Source organism: Limanda limanda, chromosome 9 (assembly GCF_963576545.1).
Source record: "Limanda limanda chromosome 9, fLimLim1.1, whole genome shotgun sequence".
In the NCBI taxonomy this organism is placed as follows: domain Eukaryota; kingdom Metazoa; phylum Chordata; class Actinopteri; order Pleuronectiformes; family Pleuronectidae; genus Limanda; species Limanda limanda.
The window spans coordinates 23,658,099-23,679,956 of NC_083644.1; the positions used below are offsets into that span (position 1 = coordinate 23,658,099).

At 44.0% G+C, this 21,858-nt stretch overlaps 1 protein-coding gene across 3 annotated transcripts in view; it reads left to right on the forward strand.

Annotated features, from left to right (window-relative positions):
• The window catches only part of herc2 (HECT and RLD domain containing E3 ubiquitin protein ligase 2), a 41,550-nt gene that overhangs the window by 13,262 nt on the left and 6,430 nt on the right, over window positions 1-21,858 (forward strand). For 2 of the 3 annotated variants that reach the window (XM_061078796.1, XM_061078797.1), the window contains exons 21-79: window positions 64-248; window positions 342-497; window positions 597-782; window positions 970-1,146; window positions 1,237-1,340; window positions 1,432-1,582; window positions 1,691-1,905; window positions 1,995-2,127; window positions 2,311-2,438; window positions 2,561-2,756; window positions 2,842-2,975; window positions 3,159-3,335; window positions 3,429-3,565; window positions 4,763-4,914; window positions 5,021-5,212; window positions 5,331-5,518; window positions 5,634-5,826; window positions 5,920-6,102; window positions 6,193-6,377; window positions 6,646-6,793; window positions 6,878-7,074; window positions 7,196-7,426; window positions 7,524-7,662; window positions 7,928-8,074; window positions 8,573-8,715; window positions 8,827-9,094; window positions 9,270-9,412; window positions 9,499-9,597; window positions 9,676-9,844; window positions 9,966-10,091; window positions 10,230-10,338; window positions 10,431-10,570; window positions 10,653-10,843; window positions 10,952-11,057; window positions 11,279-11,370; window positions 11,461-11,636; window positions 11,779-11,890; window positions 12,533-12,614; window positions 12,704-12,938; window positions 13,175-13,352; window positions 13,514-13,595; window positions 13,896-14,067; window positions 14,158-14,302; window positions 14,730-14,955; window positions 15,357-15,528; window positions 16,138-16,324; window positions 17,422-17,562; window positions 17,652-17,843; window positions 17,934-18,087; window positions 18,211-18,318; window positions 18,417-18,548; window positions 19,029-19,187; window positions 19,328-19,446; window positions 19,830-19,955; window positions 20,068-20,223; window positions 20,333-20,647; window positions 20,749-20,963; window positions 21,109-21,286; window positions 21,477-21,638. In XM_061078796.1, the coding sequence (XP_060934779.1) occupies window positions 64-248; window positions 342-497; window positions 597-782; window positions 970-1,146; window positions 1,237-1,340; window positions 1,432-1,582; window positions 1,691-1,905; window positions 1,995-2,127; window positions 2,311-2,438; window positions 2,561-2,756; window positions 2,842-2,975; window positions 3,159-3,335; window positions 3,429-3,565; window positions 4,763-4,914; window positions 5,021-5,212; window positions 5,331-5,518; window positions 5,634-5,826; window positions 5,920-6,102; window positions 6,193-6,377; window positions 6,646-6,793; window positions 6,878-7,074; window positions 7,196-7,426; window positions 7,524-7,662; window positions 7,928-8,074; window positions 8,573-8,715; window positions 8,827-9,094; window positions 9,270-9,412; window positions 9,499-9,597; window positions 9,676-9,844; window positions 9,966-10,091; window positions 10,230-10,338; window positions 10,431-10,570; window positions 10,653-10,843; window positions 10,952-11,057; window positions 11,279-11,370; window positions 11,461-11,636; window positions 11,779-11,890; window positions 12,533-12,614; window positions 12,704-12,938; window positions 13,175-13,352; window positions 13,514-13,595; window positions 13,896-14,067; window positions 14,158-14,302; window positions 14,730-14,955; window positions 15,357-15,528; window positions 16,138-16,324; window positions 17,422-17,562; window positions 17,652-17,843; window positions 17,934-18,087; window positions 18,211-18,318; window positions 18,417-18,548; window positions 19,029-19,187; window positions 19,328-19,446; window positions 19,830-19,955; window positions 20,068-20,223; window positions 20,333-20,647; window positions 20,749-20,963; window positions 21,109-21,286; window positions 21,477-21,638 (9,544 nt within the window). The remainder of the gene's footprint in view (window positions 1-63; window positions 249-341; window positions 498-596; window positions 783-969; window positions 1,147-1,236; window positions 1,341-1,431; window positions 1,583-1,690; window positions 1,906-1,994; window positions 2,128-2,310; window positions 2,439-2,560; window positions 2,757-2,841; window positions 2,976-3,158; window positions 3,336-3,428; window positions 3,566-4,762; window positions 4,915-5,020; window positions 5,213-5,330; window positions 5,519-5,633; window positions 5,827-5,919; window positions 6,103-6,192; window positions 6,378-6,645; window positions 6,794-6,877; window positions 7,075-7,195; window positions 7,427-7,523; window positions 7,663-7,927; window positions 8,075-8,572; window positions 8,716-8,826; window positions 9,095-9,269; window positions 9,413-9,498; window positions 9,598-9,675; window positions 9,845-9,965; window positions 10,092-10,229; window positions 10,339-10,430; window positions 10,571-10,652; window positions 10,844-10,951; window positions 11,058-11,278; window positions 11,371-11,460; window positions 11,637-11,778; window positions 11,891-12,532; window positions 12,615-12,703; window positions 12,939-13,174; window positions 13,353-13,513; window positions 13,596-13,895; window positions 14,068-14,157; window positions 14,303-14,729; window positions 14,956-15,356; window positions 15,529-16,137; window positions 16,325-17,421; window positions 17,563-17,651; window positions 17,844-17,933; window positions 18,088-18,210; window positions 18,319-18,416; window positions 18,549-19,028; window positions 19,188-19,327; window positions 19,447-19,829; window positions 19,956-20,067; window positions 20,224-20,332; window positions 20,648-20,748; window positions 20,964-21,108; window positions 21,287-21,476; window positions 21,639-21,858) is intronic. The other variant, XM_061078798.1, reaches the window with a different exon arrangement.

Genomic DNA, 21,858 nt, shown 5'->3' on the forward strand with positions numbered 1-21,858 from the left:
GTGTAGACTGTACAGCATAACCTCTCACTGCCATCCAACAGATTTACATTTTCGTTTCTCCAGGAACATTGCTTCCCAGACCATCGCAAGGTTGAAGGATGTTGCTTGCCGCATATCCAACTATTTAGAGGCAGAGCATGTCAGCAAGGAACGCTCTGCATCTCTCGACCTGCTGCTGCGCTTCCAGAGGCTGCTTGTTAGCAAACTCTACCTGGGAGTCAGTGGCACAGAGAATGTGAATGGATACAGTGAGTCATTCTTTCTACTCAAATGCTTTCTCTACTCATCCTGGTTTAAAAAAGGTTTCATATAAGAAACATTTGATTCCTCTGTTTTTGCAGATCCAGAGCTTCTCGGTGTTGGTTCCCTGTTAAAGAAATACATAGCTCTTTTATGTACGCACATTGGAGACATCCTCCCAGTGGCGACAAGTATTGCCTCTACTGGTCGCCGCCACTTTGCTGAAGTCTCTCGTGTTATTGAAGGAGATCTAACTGGTAATTTCCTCTTGCAGAAATGTGTGTGCAGGATGATAATTACATCTTTTAAATGCTTGTTCGACTCTAATAGATGGCTTTCTGTCTTTTTACTTGTAGGGGTCCTTCTGCCTGAGTTGGTGGTGTCCATCGTCCTCCTCCTCACCATTGATGCAGGTCTGATGCAGGAGACTGGTTCTATCCCTCTCCTTGCTGGACTCCTTGAGCACCTCGACCGTTTCAATCACCTGGCTCCAGGACATGAGAGGGATGATAATGAGGATCTGGCATGGCCAGGCATTATGGGTAAAACACTCACAGTATAGCTGCTTGGACATGCACTGAACCCCGAGATCTTCCGCATTTTCTCCCTGTATAAATGGCTTATCTAACATGTCCCTGAAGTGGATTTATTAGAATCAAGATTGTAAATTTGAAGGTAATTCACACTTTTACTATTTGAGCGTAACTAGCTCTTATTCTGCTGTGGCAGGGTCCTTCTTCACAGGTCAAAGTTCCAAGAACAATGAAGAAGTTTCCCTCATTCGCAAGGCTGACCTGGAGAATCACAACAAAGACGGTGGTTTCTGGACAGTAATAGATGGAAAGGTCTATGACATCAAGGACTTCCAGGCTCAGTCCCAGTCGTTAACAGGAAACAGTATCCTGGGTAATGATAAAAATATACCTTTATTGTGTCAAATTCCAGGAATATTTACAGATTGTATAAATAAGTTTTATCTTGTCGTATCTTTCACAGCTCAGTTTGCAGGAGAGGACCCTGTGGTTGCTTTGGAAGCTGCTCTGCAGTTTGAAGACACCAGAGAGTCGATGCAGGCCTTTTGCGTTGGCCAGTATATGGAGGTACCAGCTAGCCCAATGTATAAGTTTTTCCTACATTGTAAATTCTTACTTTATCACTGGTTCTAATCTTATTATATTTGATCATTTACAGCCTAACCAGGAGACGGTCACCACTCCAGACCTCAGCAGTCTGTCCTCCCCTCTTATTGACACAGAGAGGAACCTGGGACTGCTACTGGGACTCCACGCCTCCTACCTGGCCAAGAGCACTCCCCTGTCCCCCATTGAGATTGAATGTGCCAGTGGGTTTCATGATTTTTAAACCAACCTTGTTTGAAAATTCAGATGCTGGTCTGCATTTGAAAAATCTGCATTTAATTTAAACTCAAACTCTTCATCTATTTGCACAGAATGGCTCCAGTCCTCCATTTTCTCTGGGGGTCTCCAAACCAGTCAGATCCATTATAACTACAATGAAGAGAAGGATGAAGACCACTGCACCTCCCTCGGAACAACCACTCCAGACAAAGCCAAACTCTACTCCCGAAGAATAACCCTCAGTGACCATGCGCAGCCTTTCCTGCAGGCCATCGCTGACAACACCACTCAGGACCACACTGTGAAGGTACAAGCACGAGACAAATTAAACCGTGAGCATGAAGCCAAAGGATGGAGTCATGCTTTCATCTTCTCTTTTTGTTTGTGACATTATAGGACTTCCTATGCCAAATTGAACGTTGCTGTAAGCAGTACCATCTTATAACACCCATCACCTTCCCCCTGGAACACCCTGTGGAGGAAGTTGGCCGCCTGCTGCTCTGCTGCCTGCTCAAACATCAAGACCTCGGTAGCCTAGCAACTGGACTTTGAGTTTTGAGGAGCAATTAAATGTTCTTTTGTATTCGCTGAAATGTTATTATTATTGTTCTTATTTACATTTTTTAGTTTCGTCTTTCCTTTCTGCAACTGCACAATCTCCAGTACAATTATTTGTTACAGCAATTTAACCAAAAATCTCCTCCTGTCACAGGTCACATTGCTCTTTCCCTTGTCAGTCAATGTGCCTTGGGAGTGGACCAAGGGAAACAGAGGTCCCTCCCTAAATCTGTGATTGATGTGTGCCGCATGGTCTACCAGGCAAAGTGTTCTTTAATCAAGGTATGATTCCTGCTTCATGATAATGTAATACTCATCAAGTATTCTGCTTGTTACTTGTGGTACACAGAAGAGATGAATAACAGGGTTTAAATGACATGTTGGCTTCAATCCTATTATTTTAGACCCATCAGGAGCAAGGACGCTCATACAAAGAGGTGTGTGCCCCTGTCATTGAGCGTCTGCGGTTCCTCTTTAATGAGCTGCGTCCAGCCGTAAGCAGCGACCTGTCCATAGTGTCCAAACTGAAGCAGCTGAGCTCTCAGCCCCGCTGGAGGAGGATCACCCAGAAACTAATCAGGGACCGAAGGAAAAAAAGAGGTGGGGACCACAACAAAGTGATGAAAGTTTTGCGATATTCAAACATATAAACATTTTCTGAACTAAATCTATTCTATTGTTTTAGTGCCAAAGAAGTCAGAGTCTGCTGACATTGAAGAGCCAAAGCTGGAAAATGAAGGGACCAATGAAGAAGAACTTGATGTTAACATTAGCCCCACAACTGCGGATAGAAAATCACCCGCTAGCAAGACATCCAAGGTTATTTGATTGAGCTATACTTTTACAAGATTTGACCAGGTTGAAGAAAAAACACACAACACATGTTTATCAAAACTAATTCTTATGTTACATTACCATGGCTTGCTTGTTGCTGTTTTTGTTAGCATTAACAGTTGTTTACAGTGCAAACTGACACTCCTGTATCTTTTATAATTTTTACAGCAAGACAAATGGCAGCCGATTTTAAACACCGTGGCCCATGTCCAGAAGTACCGGTGGCTGAAACACAGTGTTGTGGGGGTCTTCTCCAAGTCCAGCCTTATGTCAACAATAGTGGAGTTTGTACTGAAAGAAGAGCCTCTGGATGTAGAAAAGATGAGGAAGTGCCTTCTAAAACAGGTGACAGTTTATGAAAGGAGGTAACTTCACTGTCTGTCTGTAAAACAAGAAAAGTCAAAACATAACCACTGTGTTACCTCCATCTCGTCACAGCTGGAGAGGGCTGAGGTGAGGCTTGAGGGCATCGACACCATGCTGAAGTTGGCCTCCAAAAGCTTCCTACTGCCATCGGTGCAATATGCAATGCTCTGTGGTTGGCAGAGGGTCATACCAGAAGGGACCAACATCGGGTGAGTCTGCAGTTTTAGATCTATAATAATAAATAAAGTTATTTCCCCTAATCCTGTAGAGAAGTCATTCCCAAACTGCAGGTGGGCGGTGAGAGGTCATCAGATAATAAATAGATAAAAAAGTTTCAGATTTGTAAGTAAGCGTTGATTACCACAACAAATTATGATTGATTTAAAAAAATGAATAATCGTCACAGTTAATGAAACAAAGACAGTTCCACGTTGTTCTTATTTTATCTGACCTATATAGCAGGTGTCATTATTTTTGCTGACCGTCCCATTAACACTTGAACGCAACATTAGCGGGGAATCATAGGTGAGGGAGAACTCTGTTGTGTGCTGTGTCGAGCAAAAATGGAGCAGAGGAGAGCTGCTAATGACGAAGGGGAATCACAAAGTCAAACTGAATCATTCAATACTGAAAGGAGGACTTGCATAAAAGACTGTGCTGTGCGCTGAGATGCTAGCTAACGAGACCCAGAGACCATGTTAAGTGCGCCGCTGCCATTTAGAAACTAAACATGGACAATATTTATCCAAGCCTCGAGCATCTTTTAAAAATACACAGAGAGAGCATCGGAGCCGTCTACACGGCAACACCACCCCTCTCATTGGGGAGTTACGGGTGAAACAATGTCACTTCATGCAGTCAGACAGGGTTGACTTTTGACATTGCTCAGCTCGTCTGTATTCTCATAAGCCTAGGGACATCCTTGTCCGCTCAGGACGCCTTTGCTTGCTTACGCAACAAAGTAACATTAAGGACTTAATTGACTGATGGCTCAAGAGGGCGTGTTGTAGGTCAAGCTAGCAGTGATCGCTGGATCAGGAGACAAACTACTTCAAACAGGCTGATGTGCTTCTAGAATGGATTTTGTTTTTTCTAACAGGTCTTCCGACAGTTTAAATACATAGTTTCCCCCCCCATGTACGATTAAATGTTCAAATTGTGAATAAAAAGTGACCACGTTATTTATTTATTTGATTTCTGACCAGGGCCGGGTCTAGGCAGGGGCAAGAGGGGGCCTGGCCCCCTCAAATAAATGTTGTGCCCCCTCAAACTAAATCCCAATTTATAATAATAATAATATAATAAAGCACAATGCCCCCTCAAGATTTGTGGCTGCCCCCTCATACATGCCTGTCTAGACCCGGCCCTGTTTCTGACCATGTTGCGGTTTCAACTTTCCTCTTCAGAGAGGCCCTGTCTGACTGCCTGAAGGACGTGGATCTGATCCCTCCCTTCAACCGCATGCTTTTGGAGGTGACCTTTGGCAAGTTGTATTCCTGGGCCATTCACAACGTACGCAACATCCTGCTTGAGGCTAGCGCCCGTTTCAAAGAGCTCGGTGAGTCGGGGGAATTTGACAGTTTATTTTCCTAAATATTAACTACTATTTGTATGATATAATATTTACAAGCAATGTATTGACCACCTGTTTGTCCCGTAACCAGGTGTGCAGCCTGTTCCTCTGCAGACTATCACCAATGAAAACCCAGCGGGACCAAGTCTCGGCACCATTCCACAAGCCCGCTTCCTTCTGTCCATGATACACATGCTTTCTCTCAAACACGGCTCCAACAGCCTCAGTCTCTTGCTAAATTCTGGCATACTTGCTCTCACCCAGAGCATCCTTAGGCTCATAGGTGAGTACTGTTCAAGTTAAATAATCCACACTCAGTTGAGCCAGAGCAGATGCATAGTGCACCTGTCCAACTTTATGGTTGCAGGTGTTTGATGTCTTTTTTATTCTTGTGTTTCCAGGACCCAGCACAGACAGCAGTGAGGACGATCTGAGTTTATGTGTACACGGAGGCTCTGCCACAGTACTGGAGGAGTCCAGAAAGGAGGCTACCCCTACCCCTCTTCCTGCCTCTGGCCCAGAGCTGGCTGCCATGATGAAGATAGGCACCAGGGTTATGAGGGGAGTGGACTGGAAATGGGGAGACCAGGTACCTGAAACTATTTTATAGTCATTTAGATAGCTGAAGGAATGCTTTGTTGGAGCTAAAACGGGTAAGAAAGGCCCTGCTGTTCAGTACTTGACACCATGCATGCTTTGTCCAGGACGGTCCAGCACCAGGTCTGGGCAGGGTCATCGGAGAGCTGGGTGAAGATGGCTGGATCAGGGTCCAGTGGGACACAAGCAGCACCAACTCCTACAGAATGGGCAAAGAGGGCAAGTATGATCTTAAACTGGCAGAGCCACCACCTGCTGCCCAGCCCCCCACCGAGGACTCAGATACAGAGGATGACACAGGTAATTTTAATATCACTGTCTCAGTAAGGAACATAACTACAAACCAGATGAGAGCTTCAACCCCTCATCTCTAACATCTGCTCTTTTTTACAGAAGGGGAACTGATGGAGAAGAGCAGCCACCCGACAGCTATGATGCTGACCAGCACTGTCAACCTGCTGAAGTCACTGTCTCTTTCAGCTGGGATCTACGCAGAGGTGCTGCAGAAGGATGCCACACGCACCCTGTGTGGGCTGCTGAGGATGCTTGTGGAAAGTGGAGCTAATGACAAATCAGGTATCTGAACCACTATGTTGGTAAACAGCTTTTCAAAGAATAACTTATTTTTTATGCTCTTATTCTAACTTGACTTACATTTGTGTTCAGGCTGTCACTCCCACAGGTTGGTGTCTCGGGAGCAGCACAGAAGCTGGTGCACACTGGGCTTTATACGCAGCATTGCTGTAATGCCCCAGATTTGCAGCACGCTCAGCACCTCTGCATGGATCAACCTGCTCATCCGAATCGTTGAGGGACACCAGTCCTACAATGCCGTTACTCTGCAGAGACAGGTGGGTTACTGTAATTGTGTGGAAGGAGTTTATGATATAGATTCTGCAGTCCAAATGTGGAGTAGAGATGACATAAAAGAGCCCTATGCTAAGTTGAATATTGTTGGAAGAGGTTTATTCATACATCTCCTGATATTGGTGTTCTATTTGAGTTACTGAAATGGAGAGCATGCAATCAAGTTAGGATTCAGGTAGTTGTGCAAAAATAAACATTATTATTATTCTAGAGTTGACACCCCTTTGTCTCATGCATCTTGCATCTCTCCAGATCCTTGCACTACGTCTCCTGCAGGCAGTCCTGCCCTCATGGGACAAGATGGAGCGCTCTCAGGACATGAGGTTCCTGGTGGAGAAGTTGTTCACATTCTTGGGAACTTTACTGAGCACCTGCTCGTCAGACCTGCCACTTCTGAGAGGTGCAGCATTGATTCAGGCTTGCAGGGGAAAATTAATATTATTGCTGTAATATGTCTTTTAAAGTCGCTACTTCCTCCTCACAGAAGGTTCCCTGCGAAGGAGGAGGTCCCGCCCTCAGGCATCTCTTACAGCCACTCACAGCAGTACCCTGGCTGAGGAGATTGTGGCTGTCCTGCGTACGCTGCACTCTCTAGGCCAGTGGACCAGTCTGATCAATGATTACATCAACGCTCAGCTCAGTGCCATCGGAGATGTTATAGCAGGATGCCAATCTGAGGCAGTAAGAATTCTTCCTTTTATAAATGTCTGTGTTAAAGCATCAAACCTCAGCAATACTTTGATTGTGACTTTAATTATAAATTCAGATTTTTGAGCACAATCTGCTCGTATCCTTATTTCAGTGTTTCCTGGAGGAATATTTTCCTGATTCGGAGGGTCCCAGAGTGGGCAGTCTGATGGCCGTGCTGTCAGTGATTGGAGGAATTGATGGGCGCCTCAGGCTTGGCGGCCAGGTCATTCACGAGGAGTACGGAGAAGGAACAGTCACACGCATCACCCCTAAAGGACGAATCACTGTGCAGTTTCATGAGATGAGGACCTGTAGGGTTTGCTTGCTCAGTCATCTCAGACCGGTATGATGTTTAGAGGCTCATTCAGCACATACAACTCACACATTAGTATTACTTTCACAGTCAATTACTGACTTTATTTAATGGTTGTTTTCCTCAGCTACATGCAGTATCCTTCAGTGTGCAGAACCTGCCCTTCACTGAGCCCATGTTAGCAGTCTGGGCTCAGCTGGTCAGCCTGGCTGGAAGCAAACTGGAGAAACAGCGCATGAAGAAATCCCTTAGCCGAGGACTGACAGGTACCGAGACTGCTCGGGGACACAACACAAATCTTGTCAACTTAATATTCTCATATCTGGCTCATAAAATGAAAACATTATTAACTGTATTCAAATTATTGTTCAGTCAATGGATGAGGCTTTGAGATAAATGATTGCTTGTCTCATTCTCTCTCAAATAATGACCATAACAAAAGGTTCCAAGCTATGGAAGATGTTTTTTATTTAGTGTTAAGTGTCTTACTGTCGTGTCAGGTGAGTTATATTAATTCTATTATGTCTCCAGCTGACCAGGTGGACATCCACTTACTACGCTGTCAGCAGCTGAGGCTGTATATATTGAAAGCAGCGCGGGCCCTGCTCTCTCATCAGGACAAACTTAGACAGATCCTGTCTCAGCCGGCAGTCCTGGACATTGGACCCAACCCCAGTGGTGAGACATCAGTCATTTAAGCAAAGGAAATAAGTTGATACACTACTTATATGTTTCTTCGGGTCTTAAGTAGTCATTTGTTGTGTGTCTTCCTATTTAATGTACTTTAGATTTACTTCCATAAATGGTTTTCCCAGTTCAGTAATCTTAGGAAAAACCATCAGTGGTTGAAATAGAAAATGTAATCTGTACTCTCCTGCTTTGGGGTTTCTATCATAGCACCCAGTGGGTGGACTTGCACAATTAGTGAATCTTTTTGAGAAAACACAGCTCCTGTGTGGGAGGACAAATTCAGCAGTGTCTGATTAGCCAGCCTGTTTACCTAGCACACTGTGGAAGTTTTCCTGAGATTATAAGAGATGTGGGTGGATGCAAACTAAGTTGCAGTGCACAGTTTTAACAAACATTTTATACTTACAGATCGTATGTACCTTGGTTAAAAATTCAAAATTTGATTTTGATGTCTCAACACTCCCCGTCACTTATTTTTGTTTGCAGAAGATCCAGTGGTGTCATCTCCTGATGTGGGAGACTTGTCTCCTGAGGGTCCACTGCCTCCACTGATCCTCCTGCAGCAGCTCCTGTCCGCTGCCACTCAGCCCTCCCCCATGAAAGCCATTTTTGACAGACAAGAGATGGAGGTGAGTCAATAGACCTCTCTGTTGCAACCTGGTCTAAGTGATACCAGCAGAATGGTTCAGCTGCTCTGTTTAGTTTGACCTCAGTTTATCTTTGTATCTCTGGACCAATAGGCAGCGGCTCTGGCAGTGTGTCAGTACCTGGCTGTGGAATCAGCCCACCCATCTTCTCCCCTGTTTGAAGAGAGCAGCTCCAGTGAGGCCACCACACCTGTCACCATACAACATGTCAGACCACCTAAACAGAAGAAACAGAAGACGTCCCCTGTCCCTCCATTACCCTTAGTCCTCCAGCTCATGGAAATGGGGTTTCCACGCAAGAATATTGAGTTTGCATTGAAGTCTCTGTCTGGAACTACCAGCAGTACCTCTGGTGCACCAGGTATATGATCATTTACCATAAAACTAAATTAATGAATATGTTGGAATGCTTGCTTGCTTTATCAATGTAGCTAAGACTAACTATAACAGCAGCTGTGTGTACTATATTTGAATCTCCAAATTTGAACGTAACATTTTGAAATATACTTTTGAGAGTAACGGAGCATGTACATCAGGTGTGGAGGCTCTGGTGAGCTGGCTGCTGGACCATCCAGACGTTCATGTCACCGAGCTGTCAGATGCCGACACTGTGTCAGATGAATACTCTGATGAGGAGGTGCTTGAGGAGCTGGAGGAGGCTGAGCCGACTTTCTCTGTGGTACTTTATTCCTTTGTTTTTTATTTCTGCCATAACTCACTCTGTAATGGATGAGCGGCTGTAATATTCCTTGTGTTTTACATTAGCCATCAGGTGCAGTGGTGACTGAAAGCCAGACCTTTAAGAAGAGATCAGATTTCCAGAACAGCGATGATTTAGCTGTGTATATCAGAGAAAACATTCAGGTAAGAGCAGCAGCATTTCCCTGAATCTGGTTGAAAGAAACATGACACGAGCCTGAATGATCACGGACTTCTGTGCAGGTGGGGATGATGGTGAAGTGCTGCCGAACGTACGAGGAAGTGTATGATGGAGATGTGGGGAAAGTGATTAAACTGGACCGAGATGGACTCCATGACTTAAACGTGCAGTGTGACTGGCAACAGAAAGGAGGAACGTACTGGGTCCGCTACATCCACATCGAGCTACTTGGTAAGTTTGAGATTTCACTGTGATGTTGGTAATTACCAGTGACTCATGCTGGAGAAACTTTGGCCACTTTTTTTCCCCTAAAACCCTTTGACCTGTTTTTGGTCATTATTTCCTTTACCAGGATTCCCACCACAAACTTCTCCATCCCATATAAAAATCGGTGACAAAGTGAGGGTGAAACCCACAGTCACAACGCCAAAGTACAAATGGGGCTCGGTCACTCATAGGAGTGTGGGAGTGATGAAAGGTAAGCTGTCACATGCAGCCCTTAATCTTGTATCATATCCATTTTGAACTGTTTTTATAACCTGCTTCTGATGAAAAAATCTTTTTGTTTAATGTTCCTCTGTCCTCTCTACTAATATACCTTAACATTTTGTTTTAGCTTTCAGTGCCAATGGAAAGGATGTAATAGTAGACTTCTCTCAGCAGTCCCACTGGACTGGCTTGTTGTCTGAGCTGGAGCTTGTGCCCAGTGTTCACCCGGGGGTGAGGTAAGGATATGTTTAAGATTCCTCTCTAACCCAGTTACAGTATCTTTGTATCCCAACATGTCGTTTCAATGCCATCTCTGCACTATTTGCAGGTGTGATGGCTGTCAGATGTTCCCAATAAATGGTCCAAGGTTCAAATGTAGGAACTGTGACGACTTTGACTTCTGTGAAAACTGCTTCAAGACTCGCAAACATAACACCAGACATTCCTTTGGCAGAATCAACGAGCCTGGTTGGTCACATGTTCTGTCAGATATTGTGTTGTGTGTGTGTGTGTACATTTGTGTGAACCTGTTCATCTTCCCTTCCATCAGGCCAGTCTCCTGCATTCTGCGGCCGCTCAGGAAAACAGCTCAAGAAGCATCACAGCAGCCAGCGCGGGATGCTGATTGACGATTGGTCTCGTGCCGTCAAGACCCTCAGCGTCTCCTCCTCGGTTAACCAGGCCTCACGCCTCATTGACTCCAGTGATCAGTGCTGGCAGTCCTCCGGCTCGCAGGGAAAGGCAAGAGATTGAATTCCATACGCTAATGAGATGTATGACAGCTATTAAGCCATCTTTAGTGAAGTGTAATGCATCAGCTGAGAGGATTTGTCATTCTTCACTCTGCAGCACTGGATTCGTCTGGAGCTTTTCCCTGACGTACTTGTACACAGGCTGAAGATGACTGTGGACCCCGCAGACAGCAGCTACATGCCTTCACTAGTGGTGGTGTCAGGTCGGTAAATTTTTTTAATTGTTGCCCCTCAGTTCACACATGTAGCGTGTATTTTGCCATCAAACAGTTGTATGTAGCAGGTTTAATGTTTGCCCCTTGATTCGTTCCCCTTGAATAATCAATATGGTGATTGTTATATTGTTAAAAAGAGACCGATGTTTATTTCTTTATAGAGTAGAGACATTTTTCATCAGCATATGTACATTTGATTTGATATACAGGTGGAAGCTCTTTGAACAACTTGATTGAGCTGAAGACAATCAACATCAATCCCACAGACACCACTGTCCTCCTGCTGAGTGACTGCACTGAGGTTGGTTGGTTTAGTTTGACGTCAACTTCTAATGGTTGCTTTTTTAAGTATTCATTTGTGTTGTGATAACCCGAAGGATGTTTTTAACAGTATCACAGGTACATGGAGATCGCAATCAAGCAGTGCCGCAGCTCTGGTATAGACTGCAAGATTCACGGACTTGGCATTGTGGGGCGCATCAGAGCGGAGGATGAAGACCTTGCCACGGTCCCCTTCCTGGCGTCTGACAATGAAGAAGAGGATGATGACAAAACCGCCACCGGGAGGTACAGCCGACCATAGAATGAATATTTTAATAGTGAATGAATGCTCTCAATACCTTAATGGATGTGTAAAAAAGACAAGAAAAATGAAGTAGAAATAACACAAGTTAATATTCATGCTCTCGCTGTGTGTTTTGTCTCTTAGTCTTGCTCGAAAGAAGTCATCAGGACTGGAATCTGCGGCCACCATCAGGACCAAAGTGTTTGTGTGGGGTCTGAATGATAAGGATCAACTGGGAGGACTAAAAGGTTCAAAGGTGTGTAACCTGCAACATAATGAAATCATATTTCAAGTTCAAGGCTTGTGTTTACTTTTTCCAAATTAGTGGAAAGACTGTTTGTAGCAGAATAAATGCAAACTTTGTTTAATTCAGGGTTTACATATTGTAGTTATTTTTCAGACACTTGCTTGTAATTTAATAAAAAGGTGCCAGTAATATTTGCTGCTTGGGCTGTATACAAATATTGAGAAAATCTTTTCCTGCATATTATAAAAATAACAAAGTACTTTGTATTAAAAGTACTCATGCAGCACAATTTCAGTCTGGTGTATAATTGCTCATCAAACAATTGGATTTTTTCTGCTTCATTAACAGACAATTCAAAATATTTACACAGCTGCTTGATAGTTATATCTCTAACTCTGTATTTTTTTATGTGATGTCTTGACTGTAGAGGCATTGCCTACAAAGTATGAAGAATTACTTTAGCTAGCAGGTGAATCTAGCCAAAGGAAAATAGAATTTCCCTTTTTAAAATGTTATAAAGTTGCAAAAAACACTAATAAAGTTCTTTAAAAGTGAACCCTAAGTACAGAACACAGGGTCAATCACTGGGTCTGTGTCAGAGGCTTGGAGCCTGTTACATTCTCTAATCACTGTTTTGTGTGTTCTTCACAGATTAAGGTTCCTTCATTCTCTGAAACCCTATCTGGTCTCAATGTCGTACAAGTGGCTGGTGGTTCAAAAAGCCTCTTTGCAGGTTAGTGTCTAATGATTTACGGGAGGATACTGTAATGTAACTTGCATGTATGGTGTATGTAAAGTAACTCTGTCTTTGTCATGGTGCAGTGACAGTCGAAGGGAAGATCTATGCTTGTGGAGAGGCCACTAATGGCAGGTTGGGCCTGGGTCTCTCCAGTGGGACCATCCCCATCCCCCGACAGATCACTGCGCTTAGTAACTACGTGGTAAAGAAGGTCGCTGTGCATTCTGGAGGGCGCCACGCCATGGCCCTGACTGTGGACGGGAAGGTGTTCTCCTGGGGAGAGGGAGACGACGGCAAACTGGGACACTTCAGCAGAATGTATGTAATCCTTTACAGATACACCCTTTCTTTCTCAGAGCGTAACATTTTTGAAATCCTTGTCATTGCTCTGCCATAGAGATGATTTGTGTCAGTCAGCAAACACTACTATATCTGTTTGGGTATTCACCACGATTTCAGGTCTTTGCTCCAGGCTTTTAAACATTATCGGCTTAGTGGAAATATTTTATAATTTTCCTTCAGCATCTTAAAGAAAACAATGATTCTCTTATCAGGAACTGTGACAAACCTCGGTTAATTGAAGCCCTGAAAACCAAGCGCATCCGTGACATTGCCTGTGGCAGCTCTCACAGTGCGGCAATCACCTCCAGTGGGGAGTTATACAGCTGGGGTTTGGGGGAATACGGACGCCTTGGACATGGCGACAACACTACCCAGCTGAGACCTAAACTGGTATGTAGCTCTTTAATTGTTATAGCTGTTGTACTAACATCAGCAGATATTTGCACTCAGTGACAGACTGTTTTGTGTGTTTTTCCTGCTCTAAAATCATGTATACTATGAAGTGTTTAAATTGACCATGCACTCCTGGTTGCTCTGTCTTCGTCCTCTAGGTTAAAGTGCTTCTTGGACATCGTGTTGTCCAGGTGGCTTGTGGGAGCAGGGATGCCCAAACTCTAGCTCTTACTGATGAAGGTATTTTTGTTGATGCACTTAAAGATATCATGTGCAGTCTGGGTTTTAAAGAGCCCTAGTGTTGCTTGTATATCATGTTGTCAAATCGGGACCACAAGGATTCACTTGCAGTAAACCATCAGGAATCATAATGCTCCAATGTTGGAATATTTAAAGAAAAAAGGTCACAGTGGAAATGTTCACGTCTTTAATTAACACGAAGACTCCACAAATCACCTTAGACAGTCCCTAGAATTACGTTTTCTTTTGACATGGACGTATGTGTTTCAGGTTGGTAATGTTTGTCTTTATTCCTGTCAGGATTGGTGTTCTCCTGGGGTGATGGGGACTTTGGAAAGCTGGGTCGCGGAGGCAGCGAGGGCTGCAACATCCCACAGAACATAGAGAGGCTCAACGGACAGGGCGTCTGCCAAATAGAATGTGGAGCTCAGTTCTCCCTGGCTCTCACCAAATCTGGAGTGGTGTGGACCTGGTAAGATGGACGAATGATATAATTACATGACCAATCATTATCTGCTCTTTGGCTTTCATCTGACTGTTTACTGTTCGTGTTCCCAATCAGGGGAAAAGGCGACTATTTCCGATTGGGCCACGGCACAGACGTCCATGTACGGAAGCCCCAGATGGTCGAAGGACTGAGAGCCAAAAAGATAGTCCATGTTGCTGTTGGAGCACTGCATTGCCTAGCTGTCACAGAAACTGGACAGGTTTGCATTGATCTCCACTAACTCCAGTGTTATGACAGCACATCATTCAGGCATTCTACTCATTTACAGCCATGGCACAGGTCCAGCTGTGCGTTTGTCCTCCTGTAGTGGGAGTTTATAAACCTACCCTCAATCACCTGTGACCATTGCTGTTATACAGATTATTTCACCTTCGCTCAGAGCAAATTTGTTAATATTTGCACTCTCAATGATGAGAGGAGGCATTAAACATTTTCAAGGCTATTTAAATTTTGTACTTGGAGCATTGCCTGCAAAAAAAATGTTTGTCGGCCCAATCAATCTGCATTCCCCCGCTGTTCACCAATGTATCTAAAGCTAGGAAATATTAATTTGATCATAACAGAGTGCTGGAAACTAAACTCGGAGCCAAATGAAACATATGTGATGAATTCTGTGTCTCTGTCAGGTGTATGCGTGGGGTGACAATGATCACGGGCAGCAGGGGAACGGCACCACTACAGTCAACAGGAAGCCCACCCTGGTTCAGGGTCTGGAGGGACAGAAGATCACCCGAGTCGCCTGTGGCTCCTCCCACAGCGTGTCCTGGACCACGGTAGACGTGACTACACCCTCTGTTCACGAGCCCGTTCTTTTCCAGACGGCCAGAGACTCCCTTGGAGCTTCCTATTTGGGTGAGACTTTTGCTCTTAAATTGGCTTTTTAAAATTAAATTATAGCCTGTGCCATCTGAATTTAAAGATGATAATAAAGATGATAAAGTAAAAGCATTATCAGACATGCACAGACAGGCAGCCACTCTACATGAACCACATACAGAAAAACCTGCAGTTGTAAGATTCTGTGCCACTAGGTGGCTGATTTAGCACAGAAGCTATGACTCCCTGCCTGTAGTTGGCGGCTGTGAACATGACAACACCTGCTGCTGTAACTGTCTGTTGCAGTTTTGATTAAGAGGTGGCACAGGTCAGACAAGAACTACAAGCCAAGACATGCAGGGCTAAATGATGACTGCTGGAGTTTCTTGAAAGAGCCTCCAAAGTGTGTCTCATTGTTTTGGTGTTGTACACCACAGGTGTCCCATCAGACATTGACTCATCAGCGGTTAACAACAAGATGAGCGGTCAGAGCAACGTGAAGTCCAATCGACCCTCGCTGGCCAAGATTCTTCTCAGTCTGGATGGAAACCCGGCCAAACAGCAGGGTCTGTCTCATGTGCTCTCCGCTCTGCAAATCATGTATGCAAGGTAAGTTTCAACCACAGAGTTTAGAAAGACCTCGTCTGATGGTCCAGAAGACGAACATGGTTAAAGTGCAGTTCCTTCAAATATTCAGTATGAGGCAGTCTGAGAAACCTTGGCTGAGAATGCAGGATATAGAAGTTAATATAGATCGCACATTTATCGGAGCTTAGTTAGATTATGGAATCATCATAGCATCTGGTGCATGACTACAGCTGAAGATTAAAATGAAAAACATGGCTGCATGGCTCCCTGGATGTCTGCCCTGGACTTGGTGGTGCTGCTGCCGGGCTGTGCGCCTTCTCCCGGCTGTGGATCTTTCCGTGGTCCTTATGTCTGTAGCCAGGGACTGTTTATTCATTTTTATATCGCAAGTCATACCCCCATCGCGATATTTAACAACGTTATTGCATATTGCATGTTTTTCGAATATCGTGCAGCCCTATATTATAATATATTATAATCTTTAATTCCAGGTCAAGATAACTTTAATTTGCAAATTGAAAGTGAGGTAATACTCTGCAAGGCCTCTAAATTAATTAATGTGTTGAGTGGTACCATTCATTTTAGTTGGTCAGTATTACAGTTGACTGAATGTGTTGTGTGTTTCTGCAGGGATGCAGTAGTTGATGCTCTGATGCCAGCCTGCATGATTATGCCATTAGAGTGTCCCGCCAGCTCACCTGTTCCCCTATCAGACTCCTCGTCCTCATCAAGTGTGAGTGATGATGAAGGTCCCCCAATCCCGCCGGATACTGACGATCGAATCAGCCCCAATCCCTGGCAGGACAAGAAGGGCGAGGTAAGGAAGACAACAGTGTGGCTTTCAATATGGAACACCAAACTTTGTCTCTGTAAAACTAAACTTTATAAATGTCAGTAAGGTCGTTAGTATGCCATTTGTTTTATTTATTTTATGAGTTTTTGTCATGAAATTACTGCCTCCACTATGTTTTGTGCTGAACTATCCATAATGACCAGGTGTGTAAATACAACCATCAGCAATTTGTATTTGGGTCCAACTCGGAAATAACATAACTCTCACAGGACTTTGTCCATAGTTATAGTTCTGTTTTTCCACCACAACTTTCTCAGTTTTTATCCTTAAACCGTTAAAAGTTATAATCCTTGGTTCTTAATAAAGAAATCTGTCCGATATCATCAATTTTATATTATGTCATGGTCAACCACAGTACAATTTAAATCTGTTCGAAGTAGAAATTGTTTTTACACAAACAAATTATTGTGGAATAAATAATAAACTCATTAGGATATAAATTTGATATACCATATATTATTGAGAATGAGTACTTCCAAGTATAGTACTTTCAATATAGCACTCAATATTAAAATAAATATAGCTTAAATATAATTCTGCAATAAGTTGATACAAACATATACAGTATGTAGCACCATTAAATAGTTTTAAGTGTCTGAATGGAACGTACATGGTTTATGTAAAAAGGCCAAGCCATTACACAAACTAGGCTGGTGCTCAGTAGAGCACATACTGTACCTCCTCCAAGGCCCAATAGTCACCTAGTATTTAATCAAGCTTGACAAAATTACAAACACTCATTGATATCAGCTCCCTTAAAGTACCGGATTTGTTTTCCATCTATGAATTATTCCTTGGGAAAACTGAGAGAATGTAAAAACAATAATAAATAAAAAATGTCTCACAATGTTAAAGACAGAAAACAATTGATCCCCCTGATCTGGATCTGCAGCTCAATTGAATGGGTTCTTCCTTGACCCATTATTATATCTATTCTGTAGTTTTGGGGTAATCTTGCTCATAAACGAACATACAAACCAACAAGCAAACAAATGGACAGGGGTGAAGACACAATCTCAATGGTGGAGGTAATGGTTAATTGTGTGTTTTTTTGGCTGTAGAATCCTTCTTCGGAAGATGCTGTCACCCCATCAGCTGTGACTCCGTCTGCCTCTGGCGCCTCCTCACGTCCCTTCATCCCTGTCACTGATGATCCAGGAGCAGCCAGCATCATAGCCGAGACCATGACAAAGACTAAAGAGGTCGGTCGGACTAAGGATAAACCGATATGTTTGTTTGGTGAAACCATTACATCTCCAGTATATACTGAACTCATTGTGTTCATCTCCAGGACTCAGAGGGCCAGAGCAAAGTGGTTGGTCCAGAGCCTCAGTACCTGGACGAGTTCACCAGCCTTCTTGTGCCTGATGACACACGAGTAATGGTGGACGTGCTCAAACTGGCCGTGTCATGCCGCTCTGGAGAGAAGGGCAAAGAGGTGCTGTCTGCTGTGCTGTCTGGCATGGGCACAGCTTATCCACAGGTAATGTTTAAGTCTCCATGTGTGTGCAGGCCTGTGATAAATTGGAATTCCGCTGTTAACGTCAGATGTTTGGCTCTGGATGATGTGCAGGTTGCTGACATGCTGCTGGAGTTGTGCGTCACTGAGTTGGAGGACGTTGCCACGGATTCACAGAGTGGCCGTCTGTCCTCCCAGCCAGTTGTTGTAGAGAGCAGCCACCCGTACACAGATGACACCTCTACAAGCGGCACTGTGAAGATCCCAGGTAAACAGAAAGCCTGGCGTGATTATTTGTTTAACACATAAGTTGGTAAATATGTTTAACTTGAATGAACAAAACTATTTTCTCTGTTGAATGAATATACACCGTTTTCCCCTTGTTTTTAAGGCGCTGAGGGTCTAAGGATAGAATTTGACCGACAGTGTTCAACTGAGAGACGCCACGACCCGCTGACAATCATGGACGGAGCCAATAGGATTGTCTCTGTTAGATCAGGTGATGAGAGGAAGGCAGTGAAACATATTTGACATCATACACGAGTAAAGCCAATGGATCAAAAATTAACATTGTTACATGTTGTGCATGTGTTTCAGGTCGTGAGTGGTCAGACTGGTCCAGTGAGTTAAGGATCCCTGGAGATGAACTCAAGTGGAAATTCACCAGTGATGGCTCTGTCAATGGCTGGGGCTGGCGCTTCACTGTCTATCCCATCATGCCTGCTGCTGGTGAGCAACATACATGGTGGCATTGGTTTGATACCACATGTTTACATACTCTGAGTGGCATATTATATACATAATGTATTGCCAAAAAATACACCAGATTTTGCACTTTTCACTTCATATGTTTCTGAAATCAAACTACAATGTAGAGGCATAGAAAGTGCAATATTTCTTAAAACATGGTCAGATCTTCATCAAAGTACATCGAAGGCTGTTATAAACAAGTGTACATGATGCTGTGGAATTAGGCAGTACTTAACTGAACCTGGAGTCCTATCAATGAAACCATCCAGCCTGGATATGGTGATTTTTTTAGGTTTCTGGATTGATCCACGATTGACTAAAGTTTTCCAAAGACTGTGTTGACACAGCAGAATGCTAATGTAATATACTGTTTTGTTATAAATGTTATTGGCTGACCACATCCACACATACACACACTGAAGAGTTATGACCCTTAGTTTTTTTAATGTCTTCTCTCAGGTCCCAAAGACTTGCTGTCTGATCGCTGCATCCTGTCCTGCCCCTCCATGGACTTGGTCACATGTCTCCTGGACTTCAGGCTGAACTTCGCCTCCAACAGGAGCATCGTGCCTCGTTTAGCTGCTTCACTTGCGGCTTGTGCCCAACTTAGTGCACTCGGTACAGTGTGATTGTCTCTGTTCACCATGATTTAAGTTTAACTAAACGCAGAATTCACTAGAATTTTTAAGTTAATATAAGGTCAAAATATTTGTGTCAGGAATTAAATATATCATCATTTTGTATTTTATTTGATTCAGCTGCTGGACACAGGATGTGGGCTCTGCAGAGACTACGGAAGCTCCTGACCACGGAGTACGGTCAGTCCATCAACATAAACAGGCTGCTGGGAGACACTGACGGCGAGGCCCGCTCTATGGTGAGCACAGTCTGACTGCACAGATCGTAGATGCTAAATACTCGACTGAGTTATGGTTACTTTTAAAATATTTGGTCCTATCTGTACTATTGTTTTAGATAATGAAAGTTGTACGAATCTTGCATATGTCTTTTGATGCAATACCCAGATTATCTTATTATAAGTACCTTTCAAGTAAATCTGTTTTTTTTTCACGTTTTTCATATTCCTGATATGTGATTTATATTGAGATTTATCGCTTTATTTTGCATTGTGTAATTACTTATAATATAAATAAATATATATTCTATATAACCGTCCAATAGAATGTTAGGACCAATATTAATAAAATTAAAGTCAGTAATTTTAAGAATAATTTATTAATAAATAACATGTTCTTGCAGACTTTCACAGGCAGTGCTCTGGCCGCTCTGGTAAAGGGTCTGCCTGAGGCTCTGCAGAGGCAGTATGAGTATGAGGACCCCATCGTCAGGGGAGGGAAGCAGCTGCTTCATAGTCCATTTTTCAAGGTATGATAATAGTTGCGTCTTCACACACACGGCACCGTATGTTGAGAATATAGTGTATATTCATTATGAAATGCTGTTTTCTCTTAGAGTCTAATTTTAACATTTTCTCCAGGTCTTGGTTGCACTTGCCTGTGATCTTGAGCTCGACACTTTACCCTGCTGTGCTGAGACCCATAAGTGGGCCTGGTTCCGCAGATACTGCACTGCCTCCAGAGTGGCTGTGGCTCTAGACAAAAGGACTTCTCAACCAAGACCCTTCCTGGATGAGGTGGGTGTGCCAGGCTGTGCTGCCTCTGCCAGCCCTCATTGTTCTTCATCACACTTTGATCTGAGCCTTAATCCCTTTTCTTCCATCATACATTTATCTCCCTTTGAAGGTTACAAAGAAAATTCGTGAGCTTATGGCCGATCACGAGAGCATGAACGGCCTGCACGAGAGTCACGACTTGTTCAAGCGCGAGCACGATGAGCAGCTTGTTCAGTGGATGAACCGGCGACCAGATGACTGGACCCTCTCAGCCGGGGGTAGCGGCACCATCTACGGCTGGGGCCACAACCACAGAGGGCAGCTTGGGGGCATAGAGGGTGCGAAGGTCAAAGTTCCCACTCCCACTGAAGCCCTCGCCACGCTGAGGCCAGTGCAGCTCATTGGGGGGGAGCAGACTCTGTTTGCTGTCACTGCCGATGGAAAGGTCTGTTAAGATTACCCACTGTCACCTTTTATCAAACACTGTACACCCTTAGTGTGGATATGTATATGATGTCATACTAATGTTTTTTTCTCAATCCTCAGCTGTATGCAACAGGATACGGAGCAGGGGGCAGACTGGGTATTGGTGGCACAGAGTCTGTTTCCACACCCACATTACTGGAGTCCATCCAACATGTGTTCATCCGGAAGGTGGCTGTGAACTCTGGAGGGAAGCACTGCCTGGCGCTGTCCTCAGAGGGAGAAGTCTACTCATGGGGAGAGGCTGAGGATGGAAAACTTGGCCATGGGAACAGAAGGTCTAGACTCACTTGGTCACTTTGCTCCTTGAATTTTCAGCTCATTGCACGCACAATATTATAAACCCATGTCATTGTAACACATAAGAACAAAGACCATATAAAAGTGTGCTTTGATAGTAACTGTGAGTCCTCTTGCTTTTAGCCCCTGTGACCGTCCTCGTGTAATTGAGTCCCTGAGGGGAGTTGAAGTGGTGGATATCGCTGCCGGCGGAGCACACAGCGCCTGTATCACTACCAGCGGAGAGCTCTTCACCTGGGGCAAGGGTCGCTATGGACGACTGGGCCACGGAGACAGTGAGGACCAGCTTAAACCAAAGCTGGTCAGTCAACGCTTTACCCACTTTGTCACACAAACCAAAATGTTATGCACTTACCATGAAAAAAGTGTTTGAGAATCATGTTTGTGCGTCAGTGTTGGGACAGAGATCCCACTTGCCAGCACTCCGACAAGGTTTCCCAAGCAATTACAGTGAGGTAAAGCTCGTGTTTGTGTCTCTGTTGTTTATCCAGGTGGATGCGCTGCAGGGTCACAGGGTCATTGATGTAGCCTGTGGTAGCGGGGACGCCCAGACACTCTGTCTAACTGATGATGACATGGTCTGGTCTTGGGGAGATGGGGACTACGGCAAATTGGGCCGAGGAGGCAGCGATGGCTGCAAAATCCCTATGAAGGTAAGTCAAATTACACAGTGGTGTGTACTGGAGGTCAGCAAAGGAATCACTATACACTTGTCTTGTTTCTTAGTTCTTTTGTATCGTCCGAGTCAAGCAAAAGAGCATCATCACAGCCAAAAACATTGTTTAGTTTTCACATTTCAACCCTCAGATTTGTCTCATTATATTTGAGGGAAGCAACACAAGTTAGATGTTTAAATGTATGATCAGATAGCAT